Source organism: Vulpes lagopus, chromosome 1 (assembly GCF_018345385.1).
Source record: "Vulpes lagopus strain Blue_001 chromosome 1, ASM1834538v1, whole genome shotgun sequence".
In the NCBI taxonomy this organism is placed as follows: Eukaryota; Metazoa; Chordata; class Mammalia; order Carnivora; family Canidae; genus Vulpes; species Vulpes lagopus.
This window is the reverse complement of record NC_054824.1, coordinates 58,240,396-58,265,959: the sequence shown is the minus strand read 5'-3', so window position 1 is coordinate 58,265,959 and position 25,564 is coordinate 58,240,396. Positions and strand designations below refer to the sequence as shown.

Genomic DNA, 25,564 nt, shown 5'->3' with positions numbered 1-25,564 from the left:
TGACGAGGGCGGGGGCAGGTTGGATCCCTGGGAGCTGATCCTGGCTGCTGCATCTCAATGAGACATGGGCATTTGATGGGATGAGCACTGGCTGTTACACAATATGTTGGCAAATTGAATTTAAATAAATTTTAGAGAGAGAGAGAGAGAGAGAGAGAGAGAGATGGGATTAGGCGCTGCCGGGACCTCTCAGCACAGGAGTCTGCAAGTCTGCAGAGAAAGACTATTACTCTTAACAGGAAGACTCGCTGTCTCCGATATACATAGCATACAAAGCAGCAAAAGTACATCTCTCAAGTTTTTGTTTTCAAATTGATTTGCGGCTATGTTACATTGTAAACCAACCGCAGATAGTTAAAATAGGACTGTATTAAGACAGTTCTGTCCTAAGCATCACCTGGTTTATGTCATGAAATACTCTTAGTTTCTTACCTAAATGCTTTTGTAAAAATGCCAATGAAGCTTTGTTGCAAAGATCAATTGCTACATTTGAATCTATATCTCCTTTTAATGTGAATATGTATCCAACTATTTTGCCAGTTGTAAAAGTGAAATCAGCAAAGTTCTGATGGACTGAACCCCTGAAAGAGAAATGAGACATTTATAAATCACATTGTTTGACAAAATTACATTTGTAGTTAGGGTGCAGTTAGGATACTGGCCTGGCTGGCTTCTACTGAAAACTAGGGAAATAAAACTTGTACATTTGATCTCTTTAGATGTATTTGTGGATCACAGGTTGTGCATACAGGGGTCTTAGCGTATGTATTCACTTTCCCCCTTACATAAAGATTCTAGTCTTCCTTGGTACCTTGGCTTTAGAAGAAATGATTCCAGCTTTTTTGTTGTTGTTGTTGAGTTCATACAATGTGTTACATATTGCAGGGACTGTGTACTCAGAGCCCGAAGCCTATTATATTTGCTTACCAACAGGACTAACTTCATATCTATTTGATGCTGGTCAAAACTCACTGTCCGTAAGCCTTGGATTAAGTTGATTTAAGGAAAAAGCCCCTTTCCATGTACCATCAAAACTATAAGTATCTTGTAGGTATCATTTATGCTGCTCTTTAAAGCCACCAACAGGGACACTTGGGTGGCTCAGTGGCTGAGCGTCTGCCGTCAGCTCAGGTTGTGATCCCAGGGTCCTGGAATCGAGTCCCTCATCAGGTTCCTTACAGGGAACCTGCTTCTCCCTCTGCCTGTGTCTCTGCCTCTCTCTCTGAGTCTCTCATGAATAAATAAATAAATAAATAAAGTCTTTAAAAAATAAAAAAAATTAATCTACCAACAGCCTCACATCAAGTATAGTAGCTTTTTTTTTAGTGCTTATTTTCTACTGCCTCTAAGACATTTGGTACTTTCTTGGAATTCTATTCCCCTTTGTTTCTTTGATCCTCTCTTCCCTTGTGTATGTGTACCTTCCCTTTTCCCCCTAACTACTCTGTTCTCCACTGGCTCTTCATCTACATATAGACATTCCTCAAGGTTCTGTCTTCAGACCAGTTCTCATCCCACTTGATAGTCTTATCTACTCTAAGGATTCCATGTATAAGACACAAATTCTATACTCTCCCAGTGTGTGGCCAGACATCTCTACCCAGACTTCTCTGGCTCAAGCTAAGAGATTCCAAGGTTAAAATACATCTTTCCAGCCCTGCCTGGTATACCTCTTCCTCTTCACTTCGCTGCTGCTTATAAGCTGCCCACCACTCTTTAAGTTATCTCTACTCAAACCAGAGCCACCTGCCTCGCCTCCTGCTCCATCTTGCCTGCTTCCAATCACAACATGAGTGTCAGAGGCACAAAGAAGGTGGAAACAGTTGTAAGCAGACACCCAGACGCTACCAGCAGTGGAGGAATGGCCTCAGGAGGAGATGGTGGGGGAGAAAAAGGGGGAGCAGTCTAAATGGGAGGAGCAGGAAAGAGTATGGTTGTGGGATCCTGGAGAGGAAGAAATAGGGAAAGTCCACAAGGTTGAATGGATGCAGGGAGCAAGGTCCAGGCAGCAGACAGGCTGCTTGACCTTTTCTGTCCTTGGTAGGGCCAGTTTCAGTACACTGGTGGGGGTCTGGGAAGCTAGCCCACAGGAGTCAAAGTGTAAAGGGAAGGAAGGATGAACTGTGGAATATGAGCTGTTCTTTCCAGGTTCCTCACAGAGAAAGGAAAAAAAAAAAAAGGTAAAGTAAGAGCCTAGTAAGGAAGCAGGGTTGAGGGAGGCTATGTGTTCTGCATTGTTTCTGTTTTAGAATTAAATAGACTTCCATGTATGAGTATTGAAGTCCTTAACTCGAAACTAAACTGAGGTCCTTAACTAAACTACCCAGACCCTCCTCACTATCTTTCTTGATCTTTCAAGACTGATTCTACTCCTGTGTCTTCCAAGCAGCCTCTCCTGAACTCCTCAGGTAGAAAACACTCTAGTCTCTGGCCCTGTAGTGTTGACTGCCTTCACAATTCATATTTCCTTCCTACCACCTCTTCTTTACTTCTTTGAAATAAATCAGGTTTCTAACAGAAGAGGGATGAGCCCTGCCTTGTAACACCACATTGCTGAGTTCAAAACTTCTACTGGGGTTTCTTTTTCACATCCATGATATCAGCGTATCGCTAATGCTCAACAGTACCCCATGATAGCTTTGGGGAATTTATAAATCCATATTCTTTTAAAAAGGTACACACTGCAGATCTCAACAGATGCTCCGACTTTTTTCCAGAGTTTCTACTCTAGCCTGATGATGGAATACTTCTCCTTACCCCAGCCCCCAAATGCATAAGCTTGCTCTTGTGTTTACATAAAAATAGCATGCATCCTAATGCAAATTTTAATTATCAGTATATGAAGGACATATGTTAACACTACTCAAAACAACTGTACTTTTAAAAAGAACAAGTATAAATGCATTTAGGCCCTGAAATTATCCAATATTCTCCCTTGTTCAAAGCCTAGACAATGAATTTAACAATGCTATCATGCCTACCAAATGGTATTTTTTGATGTTTATCCAAGTTTCAAGTTTCTGCTTCAGATGATGAAATAAATCACTAATACTTACCTGATTGTAATCATTTTTCTTTCTTTGTCAGGTGAGTAGCATTTTTTCATCTTTTTGATATTCTCAGGAAATTGGAACCGTTCCGAGTTAATAAAAAAGAGGGGCTGAGGGATTCTGGAATATATTGCATCATCCAGTGGAAGCATCCATGCATCCAAGGCAATCCCGCACCTAGTTTGGTGACAATGACAAAAGAAGGCTGGTTACATGCTGGCTGATGTACAGAGTTTCTAATGATGTTAGGATTGATGAGCATACACTATCCTAGTTTATTACAGGTATTTCACTGGTATTATACTTCAGTGTGAGAAGAGGATATGATTAGCTTTATAAGGTAGCAGACTTAGAATTATATAATTATTTTCTATAAGAGACACTCAGGAATTGTGACCTTTAGAAAGATACAGTATCTTTGAAATGTTTTATTCATTTTTGTTACATTGCTTTCAAAATAGATTCTTTTCTTGCTAAAGATTTTATTTATTCAGGAGAGACACAGAGAGTTGCAGAGGCATAGGCCCAGGGAGAACCAGGCTTCCTGTGGGGAGCCCAATGCGGGACTCGAGCCCAGGACCCCAGGATCATGACCTGAGCCAAAGGCAGATGCTCAACCACTGAGCCATCCAGGCACCCCAAAATAGATTCTTAAACAAGTAATAATTTCTCCAACACTGTGGAGTGTCTGGAAAGATACAATATATGTACTATTGCTCCTATGTATCCAGACTTTCAGGACAGTGGATTTATGATGCCTTTTTCAGAGTAACTGTTGGACCTGTTACTTAATATTTAGAGGTACTTTACCTGGAAAAGTGTCCGGAGGTTGAAGAGAAACATATAGGGTATATTCATTTGGAAATGTAACTTGCTTTTTAAAGGTAAGTTTATCCTGTTCCTGGACCTTTTGGACACTCCATTTTATATGATAAATAGACAAAAGAAAAGAATTCCCTTATGGAAACTGATTTTAAAAATCTATGAGCTGAAGTTTTACAAAGGGTCCTATTTTCTATATGGTTGGCTTTTCGTGACCTCATCAAGTCTGTGACTGCCGTGGTTCAAGAAAGAAAATATTTTTTCAAATTACAAGACTGGGTTCTGGTCCTGACTCTCACTCAACTGTAATTTAAGACCTCCATCCATCCTTTTATATTATTATTAAGATTTTATTTATTTATTTGAGAGAGAGAGAGAGAGCCAGTGGAGGGAGGAGCAGGGCAAGGGGGAAGAATCTCAAGCAGCCTCCATGCTGAGTGTGGAGCCCAACCTGAGACTTGATCTCATGACTCTGGGATCATGACCTGAGCTGAAACCAAGAGTCAGACACTTAACTGACTGAGCCACCCAGGCACCCCAAGATCTCTATCCATCTTAAAGATGGAAAAAAAAATTAATTAAAAAAATGCCTTGCATATTGGGGAAATCTAGAAATACTATAAGATATACTATTGATATCACAACCATCATGTCATAGATAAAGTATATATGTAAAGATAAATTTCCAAGTGAAACTATTAAGCCCTTAAGCAGATAAGAATGCTGAGGATGGGCAGCCTGGGTGGCTCAGAGGTTTAGTGCTGCCTTCAGCCCAGGGTGTGATCCTGGAGACCTGGGATCGAGTCCCACGTCGGGCTTCCCACATGGAGCCTGCTTCTCCCTCTGCCTCTCTCTCTCTCTCCCTCCCTCTCTATCTCTCGGTGTGTCTCTCATGAATAAATAAATCTTTTTAAAAAAAGAATGTTGAGGGAAAGTAAATAGGAATGAGGAGAACTTTTAACAGCAAGAGAAGTAGATGGCTTCTGTCTGGGAAAATTCATATAGAGTACTTTAAGGAGGCAGAAGAACAGACTTCTAAACCCTGAAGGATCCCTTCCTCATTAGGAATTTGATAAGTATTCTATCTCATATGGATTATCAGTTGCCCTCTTCCAATAACTCGCTGCTTTTTCTCTTTGCCTCCTTCTCTTACCTAAATCTCTGGTCTTCACTAAGAGCCTGAAGAACTGTGGCTCCACCAAAAGAATGTCCAATTACTGCTATTTTATTCCTGTCAATAGAGTCCTATAGGAAAAAGCACGATATATATTCATCACTATCTCATAGGTTGTTAGAACAGAATGGTTTTTTAAAATATAAAATTATTATTCATTTCACGGGCATGGTGAAGTATCTTGATTTCTTGTAAACAAAATACATACATACACTCACATGCACTCACACACACATAGATATGCACACATATAATTACACACATACACACCACATAAGTATGTACATATATATATATATGCACACAAATACACATGTTGAGCATTTGTAGTTAAGAAGTGAACTTAATGATCTTTGTAGACATTCACACTTGAAACACCAACATCATTGCGGACCTCAGCCTCTCCTCACTCCATGTTTAATTAGTGTGTTCATTCCGTGAGTATCTATTGAGCACCTGCTCTGTGCCAGGCACCGACGTTCATTTTCAATGAGCTCCCAGCCCACCAGTGATGAAAGAGATACAGATGCATGATGCAAATACAACAGGATGGTGCCAAGGAGCACATGTGATAGACAGCTCACCAGTCCAGGGGTGGCAGTGGGGTCCGAGAAAGCTTCTTGGAAGAGGTGAAGCCTGATTTGAGTTGAAGATTAAGCAAGTCTCAGGGAGAAGAATGTGTCAGGCCAAGGGGACAACGTGTACGAAAGCATGGAGACTGGAGAGGGAGTAGCTGGCCAAGGGACAACAAACTTTTCACTGTGTTAGGAGAACAGACCATCATCTTCTGCCCAAACTGAAATATGTCTTGTCCCATCTGTCCTCTGTACTCCATTCTCCACACACAACTTTGGGTCTTAGTTCATGCTGTCTGCTTTGCTAGTCTTCCACCCCGTCTGAATATTCTGTTTATTTATTTATTTATTTTTTGAATATTCTGTTTAAAACCTCTGACCACCATTTCAGAATCAAGCTTAAAAATATGCAAGGGCCGTCCAAGAAATTACAATACTTCCACTGGAGGTATTGTGTTGAACCAGAGAAATTGCTATTTGTGTAGCTCAAAGCTGGCTGTTGGCAATTCCATATCTGGTGCAATCTAATGCACTCCTCATTGCTAGAACACTTCACATAGACTTTTTTTTTTTTTTTTAATTTGCAGCCCTTTGTCATGTTGTACCTCACATTACAGCAGAAAAGCAGATGATATGGAAATGATAAAAAACTGCAGGACAAGGGAAATGGCTTTTTCTTTTCTTTTCTTTTAAGATTTTATTTATTTATTTGAGAAAGCACGAGTAGCGGGTAGAGAGAGAAGTAGGCTCCCTGCTGAGCAAAGAGCCCAATGTGGGGCTCGATCCTAAGACCCTAGGATCATGACCTGAGCCAAAGGCAGACACTCAGCCACTCAGCCACTCAAATGACTGAGCCACCCAAGTGCCCGGGAAATGGCTTTTTCTTAAGCTCACCTTCAGTTGTTCCACATCAAACTCTAAGTGTAGTACATTCTTAATTGGCCTTCCATGATCAATGTCCAGAATCAAGTCGAGAGCTTGGGAGCACTCCTTTGCCCTTTTCTGCACCTAAAATGATGATCAGAAAAAAGAAATGGCAACATAAAAAGCGGTGACACTTATTTTGGAGTTTGTGTAGGAGTTGCATGTGGGAAAAATGGTTGAGTGCTTCTAAACTGGAAATGTCTAAGTGATTAGTGACTGGAAAACAACTCAATTTAACGACACAGGCTCCAGCTTTGCAGGGAGTTATAGCTTAGTTCAAATCCTAAGCTCATTGCTTATCTGCTGTGTGACCTCAGATGATGTACTTAACCTCTCTGAGCTTCCATTTATTGTGTAACAAAGCCTACCTCAGTGAAATGTGGGTGGGATTAAATGCAAGGACATATAAAATACCCACTGTAAAACATGGCACAGAGGTGAAAGCCAGTGTGCTTTATCTCAATCTTCCAGACACCCCTGTGAGAAATATACTTTTATTATTCATTATTTTGTAACAGATAAAACATAGAGGCAAAACAGAGTAATTTGTCCAAGATCACCCCACCATGAAATGATGACACCAGGATTCAAACATAGGAAAGGAGGGTATTTGTGAATTTCCTTTCTAGCACTTCTGAGATTCTAAAGTGGGAGGTTCTAATGCAAAAGATTTCTGAAGATGTACTGTCTTCTCCCAGGATTTTTGTTTGTCCTTGTTTTTACTATGGTCCAGACTTTTCATTAAGGAAAGTGTGTCACTCCAAGAGTCTTCTGACAGGTCTTTGGGCTATGGGAAGTAGAAGAGCTAGGAGCACACCTTACAGCATGTAAATTAAATTGGCAAGTGTCATCATTTTGCACATGCTTTTTAGTCACCCCATCTCCTCTCCTCCTGCTGCAACATACCTGCTCATTTCGAACATGTATCTCCTCATCCCCTGGTTTTAGTTCTTGAAGATAAGACCAAGATTTGTTCCCTATTTCTGCAGCAGACTGGTCCTTGAAATAGTAAGTCGCAGAGGCGGATCCATCTCTACAATACAGAGTCAGTGACTTACACTCACTCTTCCTCTTCTTCATCTCCTCCCGTACTCCTCATCCCCACCCCCAAATTCACACTGGTCTGACTTCCCTGTCTTCTTCCATTCTACATTTGTTTTAAAATCAAAGAGGCCCCCAAGGGAGTTCTAAGAAGAAGTCATTGCTGTGGGATGACTATCTATCTTCTATCTACCTATCTATCTTCACAATTCTAGGAGGCCCCATTGGAAACTCATGCCTGGAACCACATCCCTGTGGTGCCACTTCCTCACCGTGGGGTTTGGGGCAAATTACTTGCCCTTTTCCAGCTCTATTTCTCTTCTCCTTAAGACAGTGATAACAGTAACCATTTCAAAGGGTTCTTCCGAAGATTAAATGATGATGTATGAACATGGCACACAATAAACACCAGAAACGTTAGCTGGTTTTTAACTCTTGGCCATTTAACTCAGTCTCTTTTATTCCCCCTTATCATTTAACCACAGATGACAATTTCATCGATGTTTTTTATAAATCTTTTTGAAAGTTAGAGCCCAGATGACATACCTGTGTTCTATAGCAGCAACGATGAACCCATGTGATGCTAGATCAATGCCAATAGCAGAATAAATTGTCCTTCAAAACAAAACAGGAAAGCATTGAGTACCAGCCATGCTTAGGGAGCGGGGGCGTTCACTAATGAACCTGGAAAGAGGAAGGCCATTATACCCCTGTTGTAGTGCCTGGGGGAAAACTAGAAAGCTGTGTTTCTTGAAGGGGCAGCTCTGCCTCTCAGGGGAATATGTGACAATGTCTAGAGGTACCTTCATTATCATGACTGGGCAGAGGGTGCTACTGGCATCTAATTGGTAGAGGGATGCTGCTAAACATCCTACAGCACACAGGACCACCATCCATGATAAGGAATGATTTCCTGCAAAATGTCGGTGGTCCCAAGGTTGAGACACCCTGATGCAGTGATTCTAAATATATCACCTTTGAGAGTTCTGAGCTTTAATCTTGGCCCTACTATATATCAGCTATATGACTTTAGATTATTACATTGCTGAATCTTTGTCTGCACCTCTAAAATGAGACTAATGATGCCTTTACTTTAGAACAGTTGTAAGGTTTGAATAAGACAGCATATGTAGGAAGGCAGTGCAGTGTGGTGCTTAGGAGAATGGGACCTGCAGTCTGACCACTACATTTGAATCCACCACTGATTAGTTGTCTGCCTTGGAGAAGTCACTGATCTTTCCTCTGTAACAGTACGGTACCTGGTGGGACTACTGGAAGGAGCAAGTAAGTTCATCATTTTTAGTGCTTATAACTATGTCTAAAAACAGAGCAAAGACTGAACACATACCAACTGTTACTTAAATGATTGGACACATGAATCACGTGCTAAGCAACTACATTCATACCCCCTTTCCATTCTTCATTCTGCACAATGTATTCAATCATATCATGTATTCAATAGGAAATGGCAATAGAGAACCAAAGGGTATCATGTATTCTCATATCATGTATTCATAGAAAATGGCAATAGAGAACCAAAGGGTAGTAGGAACTCTGCCTTCTACTGTTGAAGATGCACAACCTACTCAGACAAGGATCAGCACATCTCTGTAGAAGGACAGAATGTAAATACTTCCAGCTTAGCAGGCAATACAGCAGCTGTCACAGCTGCGCAACTCTGCTGTCCTAGCACAAAAGTACCCATAGACAATGGGAAAGGTGGAGTGAATGTGGCTGTATTTCAATAAAGCTTTATTTATAGAAACAGGCAGCTAGCAGGATTTGGTCCTCAGATTCTAACTTGCCAACCACTGGTCAAGTAGAAATCAAATACCTAGCTAAACCATAATTAAGGTACTGAAGATCTTATTGGTTGACTGATTGAGAGAGAAAGAGAGAGGGAAAGAGGGAGAGCATGAGCAGGGGGAGGGGGCAGAGGGTGAGTGAGAGAAAGAGAATTTTAAGCAGGCTCCCCACTAAGTGCAGAGCCTCCTACAGAACTGAGTCTCACAACCCTGAGATCATGACCTGAGCCGAAATCAAGAGTTGGACGCTTAACCCACTGAGCTACCCAGGTGCTGCCTGAAGATAATTTCTTATTGCAGATGTTACCCAATTTCTTGCCAACTAAAAGCCACCTATTTCCAAAAGTCTTTTAATCCTCTGAGGTAGGAAGGTAGAAAGAAGGGTAGGCAGCTGAGAAGATGGGAGAGGAGAGGGTGTGGAGGTCATGAAAATGTGTCACTCCGAGATCATGCCACAGAGAGCATAATTGACTAAAGATCCCATCCAGCCCCTGCCCCTGTAGATCCACCACCTCCAGCTAAGCATCCCGTGGACTACACCCAGTAACTGGTCCACAGCATAGGTACTAATGTAGGCCCATTCTAGTGAGATGTAGGACTCCTCTGATAAGAAACTTCTGGTCAAACACCACCTCTTTTGGCCTGGTCGCATCTCTTCCTGAAGTGTCCTGTAATCTGAGACTCTTCGTACCCAATCTCTCCAGTCCCTGTCTCGTTCCCACATGTCTAGCCTGCTTCACTCAAAAATGTCTTTTATGGCTAATCCAGTCTTGGTGTCAATTTCTCAGAAGACCTAAACTAACCCAGGGGATGGTTTTGAGAATGTATTATAATATAGAAGGGTGACAGTCAAAAATGCAAACCCTTCTCTTCCTAAAATGAGGCTAGTCCCTATGAGCTGGAAGGAAGGCACAGACTACTTGACCAGATAGGGCTGGACCGATCAATAGATCACAGCCAACATTCAAGGAACCGCAATTCCTCCAACACAGTGGCCATAATGATAGTCCAAAATCTGCTCTTCTTTTTTAGGGGGGTATATAGGCATTTGGTCATTGGTCCTTAGGAGTTAAAATTGTTTAGCCTCTTAAACATTACCGGAATGCTCCAAGACCGTGAGAAAAAACAATCAGTGGATATTTTTCACCAGTCCTCAGAGGGGAATTCCAGTTCGCAGGAGTTGTCACTGAACCTAGACAACAACGAGAGACGATAATTAGTGTTTTCTATGTCTCCAATGTTGCTGGTTAATTTAACTTACATCTTCTTAGTGTAAATCCTGACCATGGAATTGATATCTATGTTTTTATGCGCTAATAGGAAATTCATTAAAAAGTCTGCTACTGGCTACCTACAAACCAAGGACCTGAAGCATGCAGTTTCCCCCAAGACCATAAAATCATTAATTATCAGTTCTCACTGCCAGCTCTGAGATTAAGGTGAAACACTTTCCCACTTACAGGTGTATTCAGGAAGGCTATTCCTTAGTACCAATCCCAGGTGTTGGCAAAACTTCCAAGGGAATATTCTGAAACTGAATTAAACCTCAGGAACATCACACTGAGAACCAGAATCTTCAAATCAGGGACTCCTTTCATTCTCATTTAGTTATGATCAAGAGAAACAGACCACTGATTCATCAGTGGATTTGGATGCCGCTCTGCCACTTACTACTGACCCTGAACAAGTTACAAGAACTCTCTGAGTCTCAGTTTCCTCTTTTTATAAAACAAAGCAGATGATATTTTAGAGGGCTTTTGTGAGAATGTTACCTAAGTAGGGAGTATATGCATAACACTCATCTCGTGACATGGTAAGGGTCCCAGAACATGGAAGATATTGTCTTCTCTTCCTTCACCTCTCCATTGCTAATGTCATTACTATTCTCAGTTACTTGGGTTCCTTTTTCTTATTTATAAAACAGAGATGCAGTCATGAAGATTGGATGTGATGACTGCCATGGAAGTGATTTATAATTTAATCAGCACCATAAAGAAGTGTAGTTATATTTCCATCATTTCTGTTATAGAGTGGTTTTTTAAAGAAAACTCCAGGGAGACCTTTAAAATGAATGCCCAAAGTTGTAGGCAGGTTTGAGAAGGAAATTTGAAGACCGAGTTAACACTGGCCCAACAGAGGTGTCTGATCAAACAGAGAAGGAAGGAACTGTGTATATTAGTGTGATGTAGACAAATTAAGTGATGAATGCATAGCAGATTGTCTTGGTGAGAGAAGCTAGTTCCTTGGGGGTGGACAATGGAAATGAGAGTAGAATCTCCCCATTTATTATGGGTGAGAAATTAGCTTTCACTTTCCTACAGAGCACACAGAGCAGTGAGCACCTCAGCCAGCCTGCTACTTACTCACCAGATTACTGCTCCCCCACTATATGTAAAGCAGAAAAATTAAGGACCAGTCATAGACAGATTAATTGTAAATTCTGACACTTTCACTCTCTCCATCTACCCCAACATATGCAGAACAAACAAAATGAGAACCCTTGATTCTCTGATAGTTACCTGGGCTTTTAAGAAATAATTTGTCATTTTAAGAAAAGTTTGGTCTCAAGAAATCTACTTTGATCTTTGCCTGAAACCTCTGCTGTTTTCAAGTTTTTCTTATATTCTAGCACCTAAGAAGCAGGACCAATGGAAATCTTACCAAAAAAGAAGCTCAATATTTTGCCCATAAGCCAGTGTGTTCCAAGATATTTACTAAGACCAAAAAAATATTCTTTGTTTGGGATCCAAAGTGTTTCAGAGTGGTTATCCTCTTGGGATGGATAATACAAACGCAAAAAGGTGCCCTGTAGAGGAAAGAAATTAATGTACTCTTAATAACGTTGCTTCTCCACTATGTTCCAATAGCCACTTTGCATATTTGATTAGTTGAGACCCAAATACCTCTGTTGTTCACAGAGAGGTCCAGAGAAAACTTTTTAAGCTGCTGCGGTGACTGAATACAGAAGAAAGAGAAGCAAAATAAAGCAATATACTTTCTGAGTGGAAAGAAAGGGTAAGCAAGCTGGTTTCAACCATTAAGGAAGGGGAAAATAGAGTTTATAGATAAATTAATCAGATGACAACAACACATTGACGAATGATTTAACTAGCAAAATGCTTCCCATGGAACAAGGCAAATGGCAAAATGAGTCATTGTCGGGGGAGAACAAGAGCAAATTTCAAAACCTACCAGTGGGCAACAGTAAGAGTCACTATTAGAATATAAAGTGGTATTAATCAAAGCCTTACCTTATTAGTATAATCAAACATCAAATCTGTACAACCAACAGAATAAGATCCATTTCCTTTGGGAATTCTACTTTGCCTAATACTTGCAGCAGCCATCAGAGCTTGTATTTTATTGGCCCATGCTGAAAAAAAGGTAAATATTGTCTCACTGTCATTCATTACACCTCAGACTTTATTATGCAAAAGGAAATTCCAAGGGAATCAAGTTATACCCCTTAGTTTCTGGCCTCCTTCATTTCTTTAACTAGTCAAACACACACATGATTACGGAGTGTCTGATGTAGCCAAACTATTATGTGGGAATAAACACAGAGGTGGACACAGCCCTTCTCCTGAGATACGACTATCACCTCCTAATACCTGCAGCCTTGCCTTTAGCTTCTACTCTGATCCAGATCATGTTGAAGACTACTTGCCCGGGGATCCCTGGGTGGCTCAGTGGTTTAGCACCTGCCTTCGGCCCAGGGCGTGATCCTGGAGTTCCGGGATCAAGTCTCACGTCGGGCTCCCTGCATGGAGCCTGCTTCTCCCTCTGCCTGTGTCTCTGTCTCTCTCTCCCTGTGTGTCTCTCATGAATAAATAAATAAAATCTTTAAAAAAAAAAAAAAAGACTACTTGCCCAATCTGTTGTTCTCAAACACAGACCTTATATCACATTTCAGATTTGGTCTTACAACTTCCTGTTAGGTGCCTCCATCTGCTGTCCTTCCCACTAGGAACAACAGGCCAATGTCCAAAATAAGACTGAATGGCCATCTCCCAACTCTCCCTCCTTATCCTCCCAGCACACAGCCCTGCAACTCCAGCATTCCCTATCTTGTGTATCCAGAAATCCAGAATCATCTTCCTACCTCCTTCTCATTAACCCCCTATATCCAACTAGGTCTCAATTTCTAACATTTGTCTTTAGCTTAGAATTCTCTCTCCAGGATAGCCCTGATCCCCTAGCTCAGCTATTATGCATTCACCGTCTCTTGACCAGACAGGTGTCATCTCTCCTAGCTGCAATATTCATCTTCTGTCCTAGATTTATCAAGATCTATTTGATCTTGACCCCTTCAGATGCATTTTTCACATAACTCTTAGAGTGATTTGAATCACAAATTTTACCAGGTACTTCTTAAATTTTTTTCAGTGCTACCTATCACCAAGAGGGTATTTCCAAAGGGGGAATGAATATATTGGAATCTTTTTGGAAGGCAGTTTGTAGGTGGTATTAAATCTACACATGCCTTCCTGCACTACTTCCATTGCTACTTGAGGCACAAAGGTGGCCTATCCTTCAGTGTTCCAGGGTTAAAATGTATAGACTCCATAAGTGCACAAGTTAAATACCAACTTCCTGGGCACTGCAAGAAAGACTCTTTGTGATCTGAAGGTCCATTGCCTTGTACTCTTCTATTTTTTTCCTTTAAGTCATCTGCCTCCCATGTGCTCCAGCACACCTGAGCTTCACACTGAGTTGTTTGACGCCTTTGCACCTTTATAAATTCTATTTCCTGTGTTTGAAATCCCAATGGCCGACTTCTATTCAACCTTTAACATCCTAATCAGATGCCGGGTCTTCTCTGAAGCCTTCCCTCACTCCCCAGACTTAATCATTTCATCCTCAGTATTAAATCAACTCCCTGTATATATTTTTATCATTCTTATCATATATATTTAAATTATATATTTGCATACTCTGTCCCCCACACTAGGCTATTTTGTAAGAGCTATACACATGTCTTTGTATCCTCGGATCTTAATGTTGGCACATAGTTGGTGCTCCATAAACATTTGTGAAAGTGAGCTGAGCTAAGCTTTTTATCCCACTGGGGTCTCATTTGCATCAAACACTTTCTGGTATATATCCTTTTACCCACCCACTCTTGAAATTGTTTCTCCCTTTTTGGTGCTAAAATTCTTCAACATACTTGCAGTTTTACCTGTTCTCCTTTCTAAACCCCAATCAAGTCCATATTTACTTGTGAGATGGTGAGTCCAAATATCACTGTATTCCAGATTTTCACTTCTCTTGATTCAGCTCACCTACTTGTTTTCTTCTATTGGACTCTGAGAGTCGATTTCTCTGCTAGACAGACTCCTTCAAGCTTTCTATCACATTCTGCCTCTGCCACTAAGACACTTGGAGCTATGTTAGGTATGGAACTTAAATCGATATTATAGGGCATCATCCAGAAAGATTTTGAGTTACAAGAAGTTCACCTTTCACGTTGGTGACTAATGTGTTAAGCACCTGCCAGTGATGAGCCTTTCAATACATAAGGCTTGCCACTCAAAGTTGGTCCATGGATCAGCATCACTGGCATCACCTGAGAGCTTGGACATGCAGGGTCTTTAGTCTTATCCCAATTCTACTGACTCAGAAAAGCTGTGTCTATTAAAGTTTAAAAAGCCCTGGGCTAAGGTACCAGACCACTTGGTTTGACATACAGGCCAGCAATTCATAGTCCAAAGGTGGGAGGCAGTTCCAAGGAAGGCAGGATATAAATGGATCTGGGGTATTAGAGCCAGGTGATCCCACTTTGGAATCCAGCTGTGCTTCTGATGCTATGATGCTCTGGCCTAGGCAATTTATTCCCCTCTCTTATCCTCATTTGGGAGGTGGGGCAAAAAGCACTTGACCAGCCTTCAAGACAGATGTCTAAGAATGAAGTGATAATGTAAGTCAAGTGCCTAGCACAGAACACAACACATAATCAGCAGACAACTGATATCATGTGTCCCTTACCTAGAGTTAGTTAACTCTGGCTACCCGAATTTAAGCCCTTAGAGTAGTTTTAGCAGATCTAAAATAGACTCAGATTCAAAATCCAAGGTGTTTCCTCAGACATTTAAAAACAAAAACAAGGGCAGCCCGGTTGGCTCAACGGTTTAGCGCCACCTTTAGCCCGGGGCCTGATCCAGGAGACCAGGGATCGAGTCCCATATCGGGCTCCCTGCATGGAACCTGCTTCTCCTTCTGCCTGTGTTGCTGCCTCTCTCTCTCTCTCTGTGGCTCTCATGAATAAGTAAATAAAGTCTTTTAAAAATAAAAACAAAAACAATGGGACGCCCGGGTGGCTCAGCAGTTGAACCCCTACCTTCAGCCCAAGGGAGCCTGCTTCTCCCTCTGCCTGTGTCTCTGCCTCTTTCTCTCTGTGTCTCTCATGAATAAATAAAATCTTAAAAAAAATAAAAATAAAAACAAAAAAACCCCAACTTCGCTGTAAAGCTAACACTTTCAGTCCTATTTAGAATTACAAAAGGCATTTCCTTCTCCATTTAAGAGATTGCCTACCAAGCCATGCTCCACGGTGTAATAGGGAGAGGTCAAGCCCAGAGGATGATGGGTTATGCCTCTGTGAGGACAGCCAATGCTCTGCTGCACTACCACCCACTCTCTGATGTGACAATTCAAGGATTGAGGGGGAGGACTCTGGCTTATAGAGTTTGATGAGGAGCCCCAAGGAGCTCACAGCTGCCTAGGAGGTACTACCTCTGGAATTAGGAGTTCAGTTCTAGAGCCATGGGAGGATTCCAAGAAGGTTTCTCTTGGGAGATCTCCATTCCACATAGGCTCTAGGAATCTTTCTCAATGACCTGGGCATACCCTGGTTCTCTACAACCTGCCTTACCGCAAAGCCTCCTCGCTCAGCTTCAGGAAGGTCAAGGTGAGGCTACAGACCTGGTCTATTCCAAAACACTTGACCCCCTGGGAAGCCTGGAGTTGACCCAGGTTGGGGGTGTAGGTCTACAGAGCCCTGCGGCTGTTCAGTGCCACGGTGCCTACAGGAAAGTTTCATCAGCCTACAGCTATTCCAGTCATGGTCCTGGATTTCCTGTTCTCTAACCATCTGTCAGGCTCCTCGTGAAGGATGAGGCAGGAGAAGGCTTGTCAAGTTGTATGGCCATCCTCTGGATGATACAGTTTGTGGTTCAGAACTTATACATGTCATGTCTAATTTTTCTTCAACTTTAGTTTAATAGGAGCATTAAAACCTGTTGAGTGCTATGAATCTTGTTATGCATTTCCAGTGGTGTGCATTTGTCAAGTATTCCTGATATTCATTCCCAGGTTTTGAGATGGATTATATACCTGTCAGGAACATGTCGTTTTCTTATACAGCTTTACATCATCCCTTAACAGAAAGGATATCTCTAGCCCATACTTTACCTGCATAACCATGTTATCTATATATCCATTTGGTTAGAAGAATATAAACAACCATCTCTTTAATCCTTTAGTTAATAAATGACTTTGAATACTTTACAAATTATTTTTGCATTCATTTTTGAGCATTGAGAATGGAGCACTGGGCTCAAGGTTGCAATTACCAAGATGAATAAAGCAGTGTCTCTTTCCTCAAGTTTCTGCCAGTCCAATGCCAGCTTTCCAATGATTTTCAAATGTGAAGGGGATATAAAACATATTTTGAAATTCTCACCCTGGACCAATAAAAAGCGCATGATGTAAATGTCTCCTAGCTGATAATCTGCTCATGCTGTAAGATGTTACTTGTTCTAATTCCTAGTTAAAATTAATTTAAATAGGCTGGACACTCCTGAAGCTTGTCCACAAGCTTACTGTCATAGTCACCTGTGTGTCACCAGTGACTCAGTTTCCTGATAAATGTTGTTGAATGAATGCACCTGTGAGACAGTATGCCATTTCCTATGCAAATGTAGATATAACACCTACTCTTTCCTACTGATGCCTTTACTTCCATAACTATGAAGAAGGACAATACAAAAGCACAGCGTTATGAAAGTTCTTTTGTAAATGTTACAATAAGGAGTCACCCATCAAACCTGAACAGCTAGATCCAGGGTGACCAAGTGTGTTGCTATAGGCAGTATGGCACCATTCAGAAGCCACCTCCATGGCTCACCTCAGGGGAGGCTGGATAGAGAAGAGCATGCATCACAATGCTCTGGGATTGGCCAGCATTCACAAATCTCCAGAAGCAATCTCTTTGCAGTAAAGGTCCTTCTTAGTGATGGCAGATATACTTGTCCAAAGATGGCTGCCTCACTCTGGCCACCTCTTCGGGCTTGACTAAACCTCCTCTCCTCTCCTTCCCTCCCACCACAGGCTAAGAAAGAGCAAGAGATGCATGCCCAGTCTCAACTGGAGCTCTTAGCTTGTCCCTACCTCTCCCTGTGATAACACAGAAAACATGGTTTCCCTCTGGCCCTCAAGACTCTAAATGCCTTTTTCTCACATCACCTCCCAGTACTAACCAGGTCTACACCTGTTGAGCAAGACAACTGCCTCTCCTTCCCCTTCATGGGAGCAGGCTTTGTGGTTGCCTCTCAGGGGACTCCAAGGGAGTTGTGTCCCTGCACCTGAGTGGGAGCAGGTTAGGGCAGTGAGGGAGAGAAGAGGAGGTGCTGAGGAAGTTCTCCACAGTGGTTGCAGAGCTGAGCTTCCAGTTGGTCTGAAAATGCCTCATCTTGGTTCTGTCCTGCAGTCATGATATTGAAGAAGACAGGAGCTTCTTCAGTTTCATTTGGAATGAGGAGAAAGTGAAGCCCTCTCCCCTACCCCAGGAGAACAGAAGGTCTCCATGAGCCTCTTCATAGTAAAACTTGTTTAGAAGTCCACACATGCAACTGCTCTGAGGCCACATTGAGTCCGGCAACAGGTCAGTTGCTCAAGCCCTGGAACAAATAGACCTCTTACCTGATGATCTAATATGGGCAACAGGATTTAGGTCTTGCCAGTCAATAGGATGAACCAGTGTGAGGCAGCTGCAGAGGCAGAAAAGCGCATGCAGTTTGGGTGGCAACATCTTGGAAGCTGAGCAGTGGTTTCAGCTTAAACTTCTTCAAGGCAGGTTATTAAAAGAAAAAAAAAACATGCAATAAAGAGGACTTAAATAGGCTGACAAATCAGTGTGATTAAGGTACTAGTAACATGAGTTTATATATTATTAAGGGAAGAAGACACCTGGAAACAATGGAACATGCATTTCCTGAGCTGGATTTTTGAAAGGCATCTGATGGAAAATCCCTGGTAGGCTGGATTGTAGAGCATAGAAATAACACTTCTAGCATTCATAACAGGTTTGTGGTCACTCATTCTCTAATTCTGCAGCAGTCTAGTTTGGCCATAAAGAATAGCACAGAGAGGCATCTGGATGGTGGCATTTGCTTAACTGTCCAACTCTTAGTTTCAGCTCAGGTTGGGATCTCAGGGTGGTGAGATCCCGCCCTTTGTGGAGCTCCATGCTCAACAGAGTCTGCTTAAGATTCTCTCTCCCTTTGCACCCCCTCCAAATAAATAGGAAAACATAAAAATATAATAATGGTAACAATCATAGATAACAATCACAACAATATCCAGGCATGCCTGGACATCAGTGAACATTCCATAAGTTTAGGCTAATGTTTCCATCACAGCAATATGATCATCTTAGATGATCTAAGATGATCATATTGCTGCAGCTGTGACAGTTTTGGTGCTGCTGACATTTTATTTTTGATGATCTCTATAATCCTACTACACTGAAAGCTTCCCAAAGCGGAGGTCAGGTCTTAGATATTGTTCCCACCACCTAGGAGGGCCTGGTGTGCAGTGGTGTTGCATAAATGTTTATAGAATTCATGAATGAATGTTTGTAATCCAACAAACAGCATATTAGACTCATGATAATAAGAAATGATATTACAGCTATATGATGCTATCCTAACATCTTATTAGCAAAAACTATCTTGTATTTGTGCATCACCTTTACCCTTTAGAATTTCTTCCTTCAAAAAGCCGAGCTGTCTCTTCACTGATACTAACTTGCTAGTGAAATTTTTTCAGATGTATTTCTATGCTTGAACACACACACACACACATACATGCATACATATAACTATATGTACATAAACTATATAGTTTAAAAATTTGCAGAACTTCAAGTTGCATTTTTAATTTGGTTGTATATTTAGAGTCTTCTCATGTGAGTACATGTACTAAAATTTGTCTTTTTATTTTAAAATGGCACTTTGGGGACACTTGGATGACTCAGTGGTTGAGCGTCTGTCTTTGGCTCAGGTCGTGATCCTGGGATCCTGGGATCGAGTCCTGCATCCAGCTCCCTGCATGGAGCCTGCTTCTCCCTCTGCTTGTGTTTCTGCCCCTCTCTCTGTGTATCTCGTGAATAAATAAATAAAATCTTTATAAAAAAAATAAAATTGCACTTCAGAGTTGCTCAAAAGTTTGTTCACTGGGGCGGCCAGGTGGCTCAGTCGGTTAAGCATCCACCTCTTGATTTCAGCTCAGGTAGTGATCTCAGGGTTGTGAGATTGGGCCCCACGTTGGGCTCCATGCTCAGTGTGGAGTCTGCTTGAGGTTCTCTCTCTTCCTCTTCCTCCGCCCCTCTGTCTACTCTCACTAAAAAAATAAATAAACTCTTAAGAAAAAATTGGTTCACTAAGTAAATAACAATACTGCCAACATTTGAAGGCTTCCTACACGCCCAGCATTTTTCCGTTTCTGGCACCTGTTATCTTATTCAGTCATCACTAAACAATTTGCGAGGGAGGTTTCATTATCACCTTTGTATGGATCAGAGGAAATAGAGGCAAGGAGAATTTAACTGATTTGTCCTAATCACACAGCTAGCAAGGGCTGGAGGCTGGGCTTGATCCCGGAATATCTGAGTCCCTCCTTTTAACCACAGCACATCAACTTGGTGTATCACCAATTCCTCTCCAGCCTAAACCGATAATCTTCTAAAGTTAATGAACACAGCAACTCTTTCAAGATGCTAATGTGTTCAGGAACTTCCTGGATTGGAAAGAAGACTTAAAAAAGAGTTAGAAATTGTTCTCATAAGAGATGAGCATCTACCTCATTGTTCTTGCCTTAATTTATATTTGGAGCAAGCTTCCAGAGCCCTTGGTAACTGCAGAGTACTGGGTGTGAATCCAGAGAAACTAAACCTTTATCCGCACTGCACTTTGTAAAGAACCTAGTAAAGCATTCATCACAATTGTTTCCCAAATAAGCTACTGGGTTTCCCAAATAAGCAACAGAAGAAACTGAGTGGAAGTCAGGCAATCTGCTCACCAGCCTCCCCTTCTGTTGTACTGTCACAACTGGGCTTTTCATCCACAGAAAGTTTTCACAGGGATGTGAGCAGAGGGCTTTAAGAAATTCCACCCCGGGTGCTTATAGCCCATGACTGAATAAGAGGAGTGTTCTTCGGCCATTTGGAAAACCAAGGAAGACAAAGAAGAGGAAGAAGGCAAAGTGAAATACACACGGAGGTCAACAGAGATTTTTTTTAGGAATATTGCACTGGCCCAAAGAAAGTTAGCTTGCCCACAGCTCCTTGGTATTCGTGACAACCTCCCTGTAAAAACCTAAGGAAGAGTTTGAGACAGCCAATTGTTGGAAGGGCTTCCCCAAGCCCTCCAAGCAGGACTGGAGAGCTCTGCCCTCCCCATGCTTCCCACCAGACCTGTGCTAATGCCATCACCTTTGGTTCTCAGAGTGAGGCAGGGTAGATTTAAGGCCAGGTGAAATGGCACACCGGAGTTCCCACCCTGACCCCATGCAAGCTACAATGGTTCTTGGAGAATCTTTGTTCACACTGACTGGGGCGCCTGAGTGGCTCTGTTGGTTAAGCATCCCACTCATGATTTGGGCTCAGGTTGTGATCTCAGGGTCATGAGATCGAGGCCTGGTCAGGCTCCGTTCTGGGTGTGGAACCTGCTTAAGATTCTCTCTCTCTCTCTCTCTCTGTCCCTCCCTCGCCCTGCCTCACACTCACACACTCTAAAAAACAAAAACAAAAACAAAAACAAAATCCATACTGACTGACTCCTGAGTCCCACCCCAGACCTACTGACTCACAATCTTTAGAAGGCATGTCCAGGCATCTGCACTTTAGCTTTTGAGGGCTCCCAACACAGCCACACCCAGAATGTAGTATTTGGAAACTGCTACAACGGAACAAAAAGAGTACTATTTATTTTATTTATTTATGTATTTATGTATTTATGTACGTATGTATTTATTTATTTATTATGTTTTTATTCGAGTAAACTCTGCTCCAATGTGGGGCTCGAACTCACGACCCTGAGATCAAGAGGCACATGCTTCACCAATGGAGCCTACCAGGTACCCAGAGAATACAATTGGTTTAGAGGTTCTCACCACTCTATCACATGTGCTGTCTCATCTCATCCTCAAAGTAGGAATCCTCTAATTTAATGATTGGCTGCCTCATTCATTCATTCATTCATTTGTTCATGTATTCATTCAATTTTAAGAATGCCAATATGTCAATCTATGTTTGGGATAAACATATTTCTAAAATTTAAAAAAAACAACCCAGGTTTTTAAAATAGACATGATTTTTATCTCCAAAATTCCAGTGGGTTGAGAGACTTTCAAACAATTGTGATGAATGCTTTACTAGGTTCTTTACAAAGTGCAGTGCGGATAAAGGTTTAGTAGACATAACAGAGAAGCAAATCATAGCATCCTGCATTTTTCATTTTGGGAAGAAGACCAATGAAAGACAGACTATGGTTCCAGGCTGAAGTCACACTGCCACTATTTGTGGGCAAGACTGGAGGGAAGGTTTTCTTCCTTTGACCCCAGTGTACTGAGTGATAGAACAACCCAGATGGGACCCCTCTCTTTTCTCCACTTCCCCATGCCACAGAATGCACTGCCTTCCACTGCTACTTCTGGCTGGTGTGTTTTGTGGGATGGAAAGTTATGCCAAGACTGTCCCTCTGGCAAAACAACTCAGTCCAAAGCAGTGGATAACAGGCACCAAAGTTTCTCTACAGTCAGGAAAGGGGGCCTTCTCTGGGCCTGGACCCTCAAGGGCACTGGAGAAGTAGGCACTTCCTGCCTCAGCAAGTAGAGGCTCCCATATCTGGGAATAGTCAGGTCCTGGAGCCACTAGCCACACAGAAGCCCACCCTCTCTGCTCAAACAGCATCCTGTACATGTCTCTATTCGGGCACTTTTCGCAGCCTTTACTACAAGGCTCTGTTTATAGGATTGCTTCACCTGTGAGCTCCTCCAGGGCAGGGACTGGTTTCATTTGTCATTTATTGTTATAACTTAACAAAGGACCCAGTATCTAGCAAGTATTAGTAAATACTTCTTGACTAAGGATGAAAGATCTTATCTTCTTTTTTGTGTGAGCTACAGGTGGCCCAGAAACATATTCCCAGATGATTTCACATCAGGTGTGCCTTCTTGAGACACCGAAGTGAGTAGGGATCAATTACTTGGGTCTCAGTGCCTAGAACCCAAATGCCTGGGTCTGAAACCTAGCCTGGACATTAGAGTGTGACCCTCTGCAAACTGTAGAATCCTTCTGTGCCTTATTTCCTCATCTGCAAAATGGGGCTGAGGATGGTAATAATATTCCCCAACGTTAGATGATTAATACATGTAAAACAGTGTTCTTGCATGTGGCTAGTGCAAATGTTAGCATACTCATTTTGCATTGCTATCACCATGCTTTGCCCCTAGGTAAGTAGTTGCTTAATAAATGTTAAAGAAATAAAAGCTAGTGTGTCAATCAAGACCTTACTGAGATAGATGCAAGAAGCCATCCTTGGTCAACATCCCCTTTGTCCATAGGTGGTTCTGCTGAAGAGATCTTAAGGTTTCATTACGGGTTCTAACATGCCCTAAAGACTATAATTATCATTTCTCCTACTTTTCTTGGGGGAACTTTGTATTCACTCACCCTCTTCCCCTTTGCAGCCTGCTAGAGCCTCATAAGGCCAGGGGAACCTCTTCTCTTGGCCTCTACCATCTGCTTCTCAAGACTTATGTAATATTCCTCCTTTCAGCTCCTTATTTGGCATCTCAAGGTAACAGCTCCCTAGTCAAATAAGCTGCTAAGAGGTACTGATGTGCTCACGAGGCTTTCCTCATCAACTTCCAAATAACAACACTTTCTTTTAGCCACGGTCTCCAGGTGGCATCCTATCATATCAAAGCCCCTGAAAGTTTACTGTAAAGGAGAGAATCATATGCTTTGGGGAAGAAATGCTTTGGAGAAAAAAAAAGGGTCTTTCAAAGTCCTTCAAATCAGATCCCGTGGGGAGTAATCCACCCTGGCTACTCCAGCACCCTCTGGCTGCCAAGTTTCAGACTAGAGTGAGTGTGGCTGCACTCTACCATTCAGCACTGCAGTGAAGAGCTAGTCCATAAACTAGGAGTCTGAATTATTCAGAGTATAGTTTGCGATATAACTTCTGTGTTTGAGAGATAGGCAATAGACAATACTTAAAGGGTGCAAACAGCTCTGCTCTGGAGACGCAACTTCTCATCATTAAAAACAAAATGGGAAAATTGTTCCTTTTTGAAACCATTTTTTTCTCTATATTTGGGACATATAAGCCAGTCTTCTTTCAGGAGGTTTAATAGTGAAACAGGCAATTCTGGACAAGAAGCCCTTTTAAAATTAAACTGGTGATGTCAGGCAAAAAGCTGTAGAAGTAATAAGAAAGAGGATCTTGATGTTCATTTTTAATCAGTTTTACATTTTCTAAAAACCTGAGTGAGAACTCCTTGGACCTGGAGGAGGACTTGATGAAGCATGCTTCTGGAAGCATTGACAAATGTTCCTAATTAGCATATCATAGGCATCTGAGGAGAGACTCAGGGATTGGTTTTCAGTGTCTCAACTTGTTGGCTTGGGCTTTGTCTGCTTGAATATTAGCAGAAACTCCTAAAGATAAACAAGGAAGTATTTCGACTGCAATTCAGACCTTCTGAATCCAAAACTAGAGGACTGGTTCTTGACTCGAGTCAAGAAATTTAAAAAGGTGATATGAGGTATAAATGACTATCTTTTATTGAGCACCTACTATGTGCCAACTATGTCTGTATACTCAATGTAATTGCTAGTCCTCACAAGGAGTAGAGTTAGGCAGGTACTATCACCTCCATTTTACAGTTAGGAACACTGAGACTTGGGGCGATTTGCTCACTCAAATGCCTGGTAGGTTTTGGAGGCTTGACCAACAAGCCCAGCACTCTGAGGTATATGAGCAAAAACTATCAGTATATTTTGCTCTCATTTTCATTTAAAGATATATGTTTATACACAAGTGGAAAAAAGTCTAAATGAATATAAAGCTAGAATGTTCTCACCACTTATATTTAAGTGGAGGATTACAAATGTTTTTTTTTTTTAAATGTACTTTGCTAATTTGTCAACAACAACAAAAAAACACGCACTGCTTGAGCAGGAAAAATAAAATAAAAGAGAAAACAAAACCCTAGCTCTTTACTTGAGCAACAGAATCTAAACAAATGGCTTCCTGTCAGACAGAAGCTGGACACAGAGATTTTTGGCCCAATTCGGAAATAATATTGGATTTGAGGCTGTGTTTTGGAGCAATAATTTTAGGGGAAAGGTGTGCTTCATTTCAGTTTGAAAGTCTGGAGTAGGTATTTTTCCTGAAAAAAAAATCAGTGATTTGTGGTTTTTACAATTTCAAATTAGTATACCCATGAGCCAGGCATTGTGCTAGGCTTTTAAGGGAGTTTTAGAGTGTTAGGGGATGGGGATGAAGGAGGTTTGAGGTGTAGGATGACAAACAAAAGAGAATAATATTCTTCAAAGAGTTCCTGGTTTTGAGCTCCAGATAAAGATAAACGCAGGGGGCCTGGGTGCACAGTCTGTTATGTGTCTAACTCTTGTTTTACACTTGGGTCATGATCTCAGAGTCCTGAGATCGAGCCCCACATAGAACTCTGTGCCCAGCATGGAGCCTGCTTCAGATTCTCTCCTTCTCCTTCTGCCCCTCCTGCTCATGCTCTCTCTCTAAAACAAACAAATATATATATATATATATATATATATAAATATATATATATATATATTTTTTTTTTTTTTAAAGATGAACATAACCTACTCCAGCTCTGGTGAAACAATGAGATACTAATCGAATCCCC

General features: G+C 41.6%; 1 protein-coding gene across 5 annotated transcripts in view; it reads right to left on the bottom strand.

Annotated features, from left to right (window-relative positions):
- PLA2G7 (phospholipase A2 group VII) overlaps window positions 1-25,564 on the bottom strand; it is a 46,900-nt gene that overhangs the window by 5,840 nt on the left and 15,496 nt on the right. For 4 of the 5 annotated variants that reach the window (XM_041764438.1, XM_041764415.1, XM_041764430.1 and 1 more), the window contains 10 exons: window positions 18,311-18,453; window positions 12,643-12,764; window positions 12,053-12,197; window positions 10,490-10,583; window positions 8,133-8,201; window positions 7,452-7,578; window positions 6,516-6,629; window positions 5,026-5,117; window positions 3,057-3,227; window positions 433-581 (listed from right to left, as the gene is read on the bottom strand). In XM_041764438.1, the coding sequence (XP_041620372.1) occupies window positions 433-581; window positions 3,057-3,227; window positions 5,026-5,117; window positions 6,516-6,629; window positions 7,452-7,578; window positions 8,133-8,201; window positions 10,490-10,583; window positions 12,053-12,197; window positions 12,643-12,764; window positions 18,311-18,419 (1,192 nt within the window). In that variant the 5' untranslated portion in view covers window positions 18,420-18,453. The remainder of the gene's footprint in view (window positions 1-432; window positions 582-3,056; window positions 3,228-5,025; window positions 5,118-6,515; window positions 6,630-7,451; window positions 7,579-8,132; window positions 8,202-10,489; window positions 10,584-12,052; window positions 12,198-12,642; window positions 12,765-18,310; window positions 18,454-25,564) is intronic. The other variant, XM_041764424.1, reaches the window with a different exon arrangement.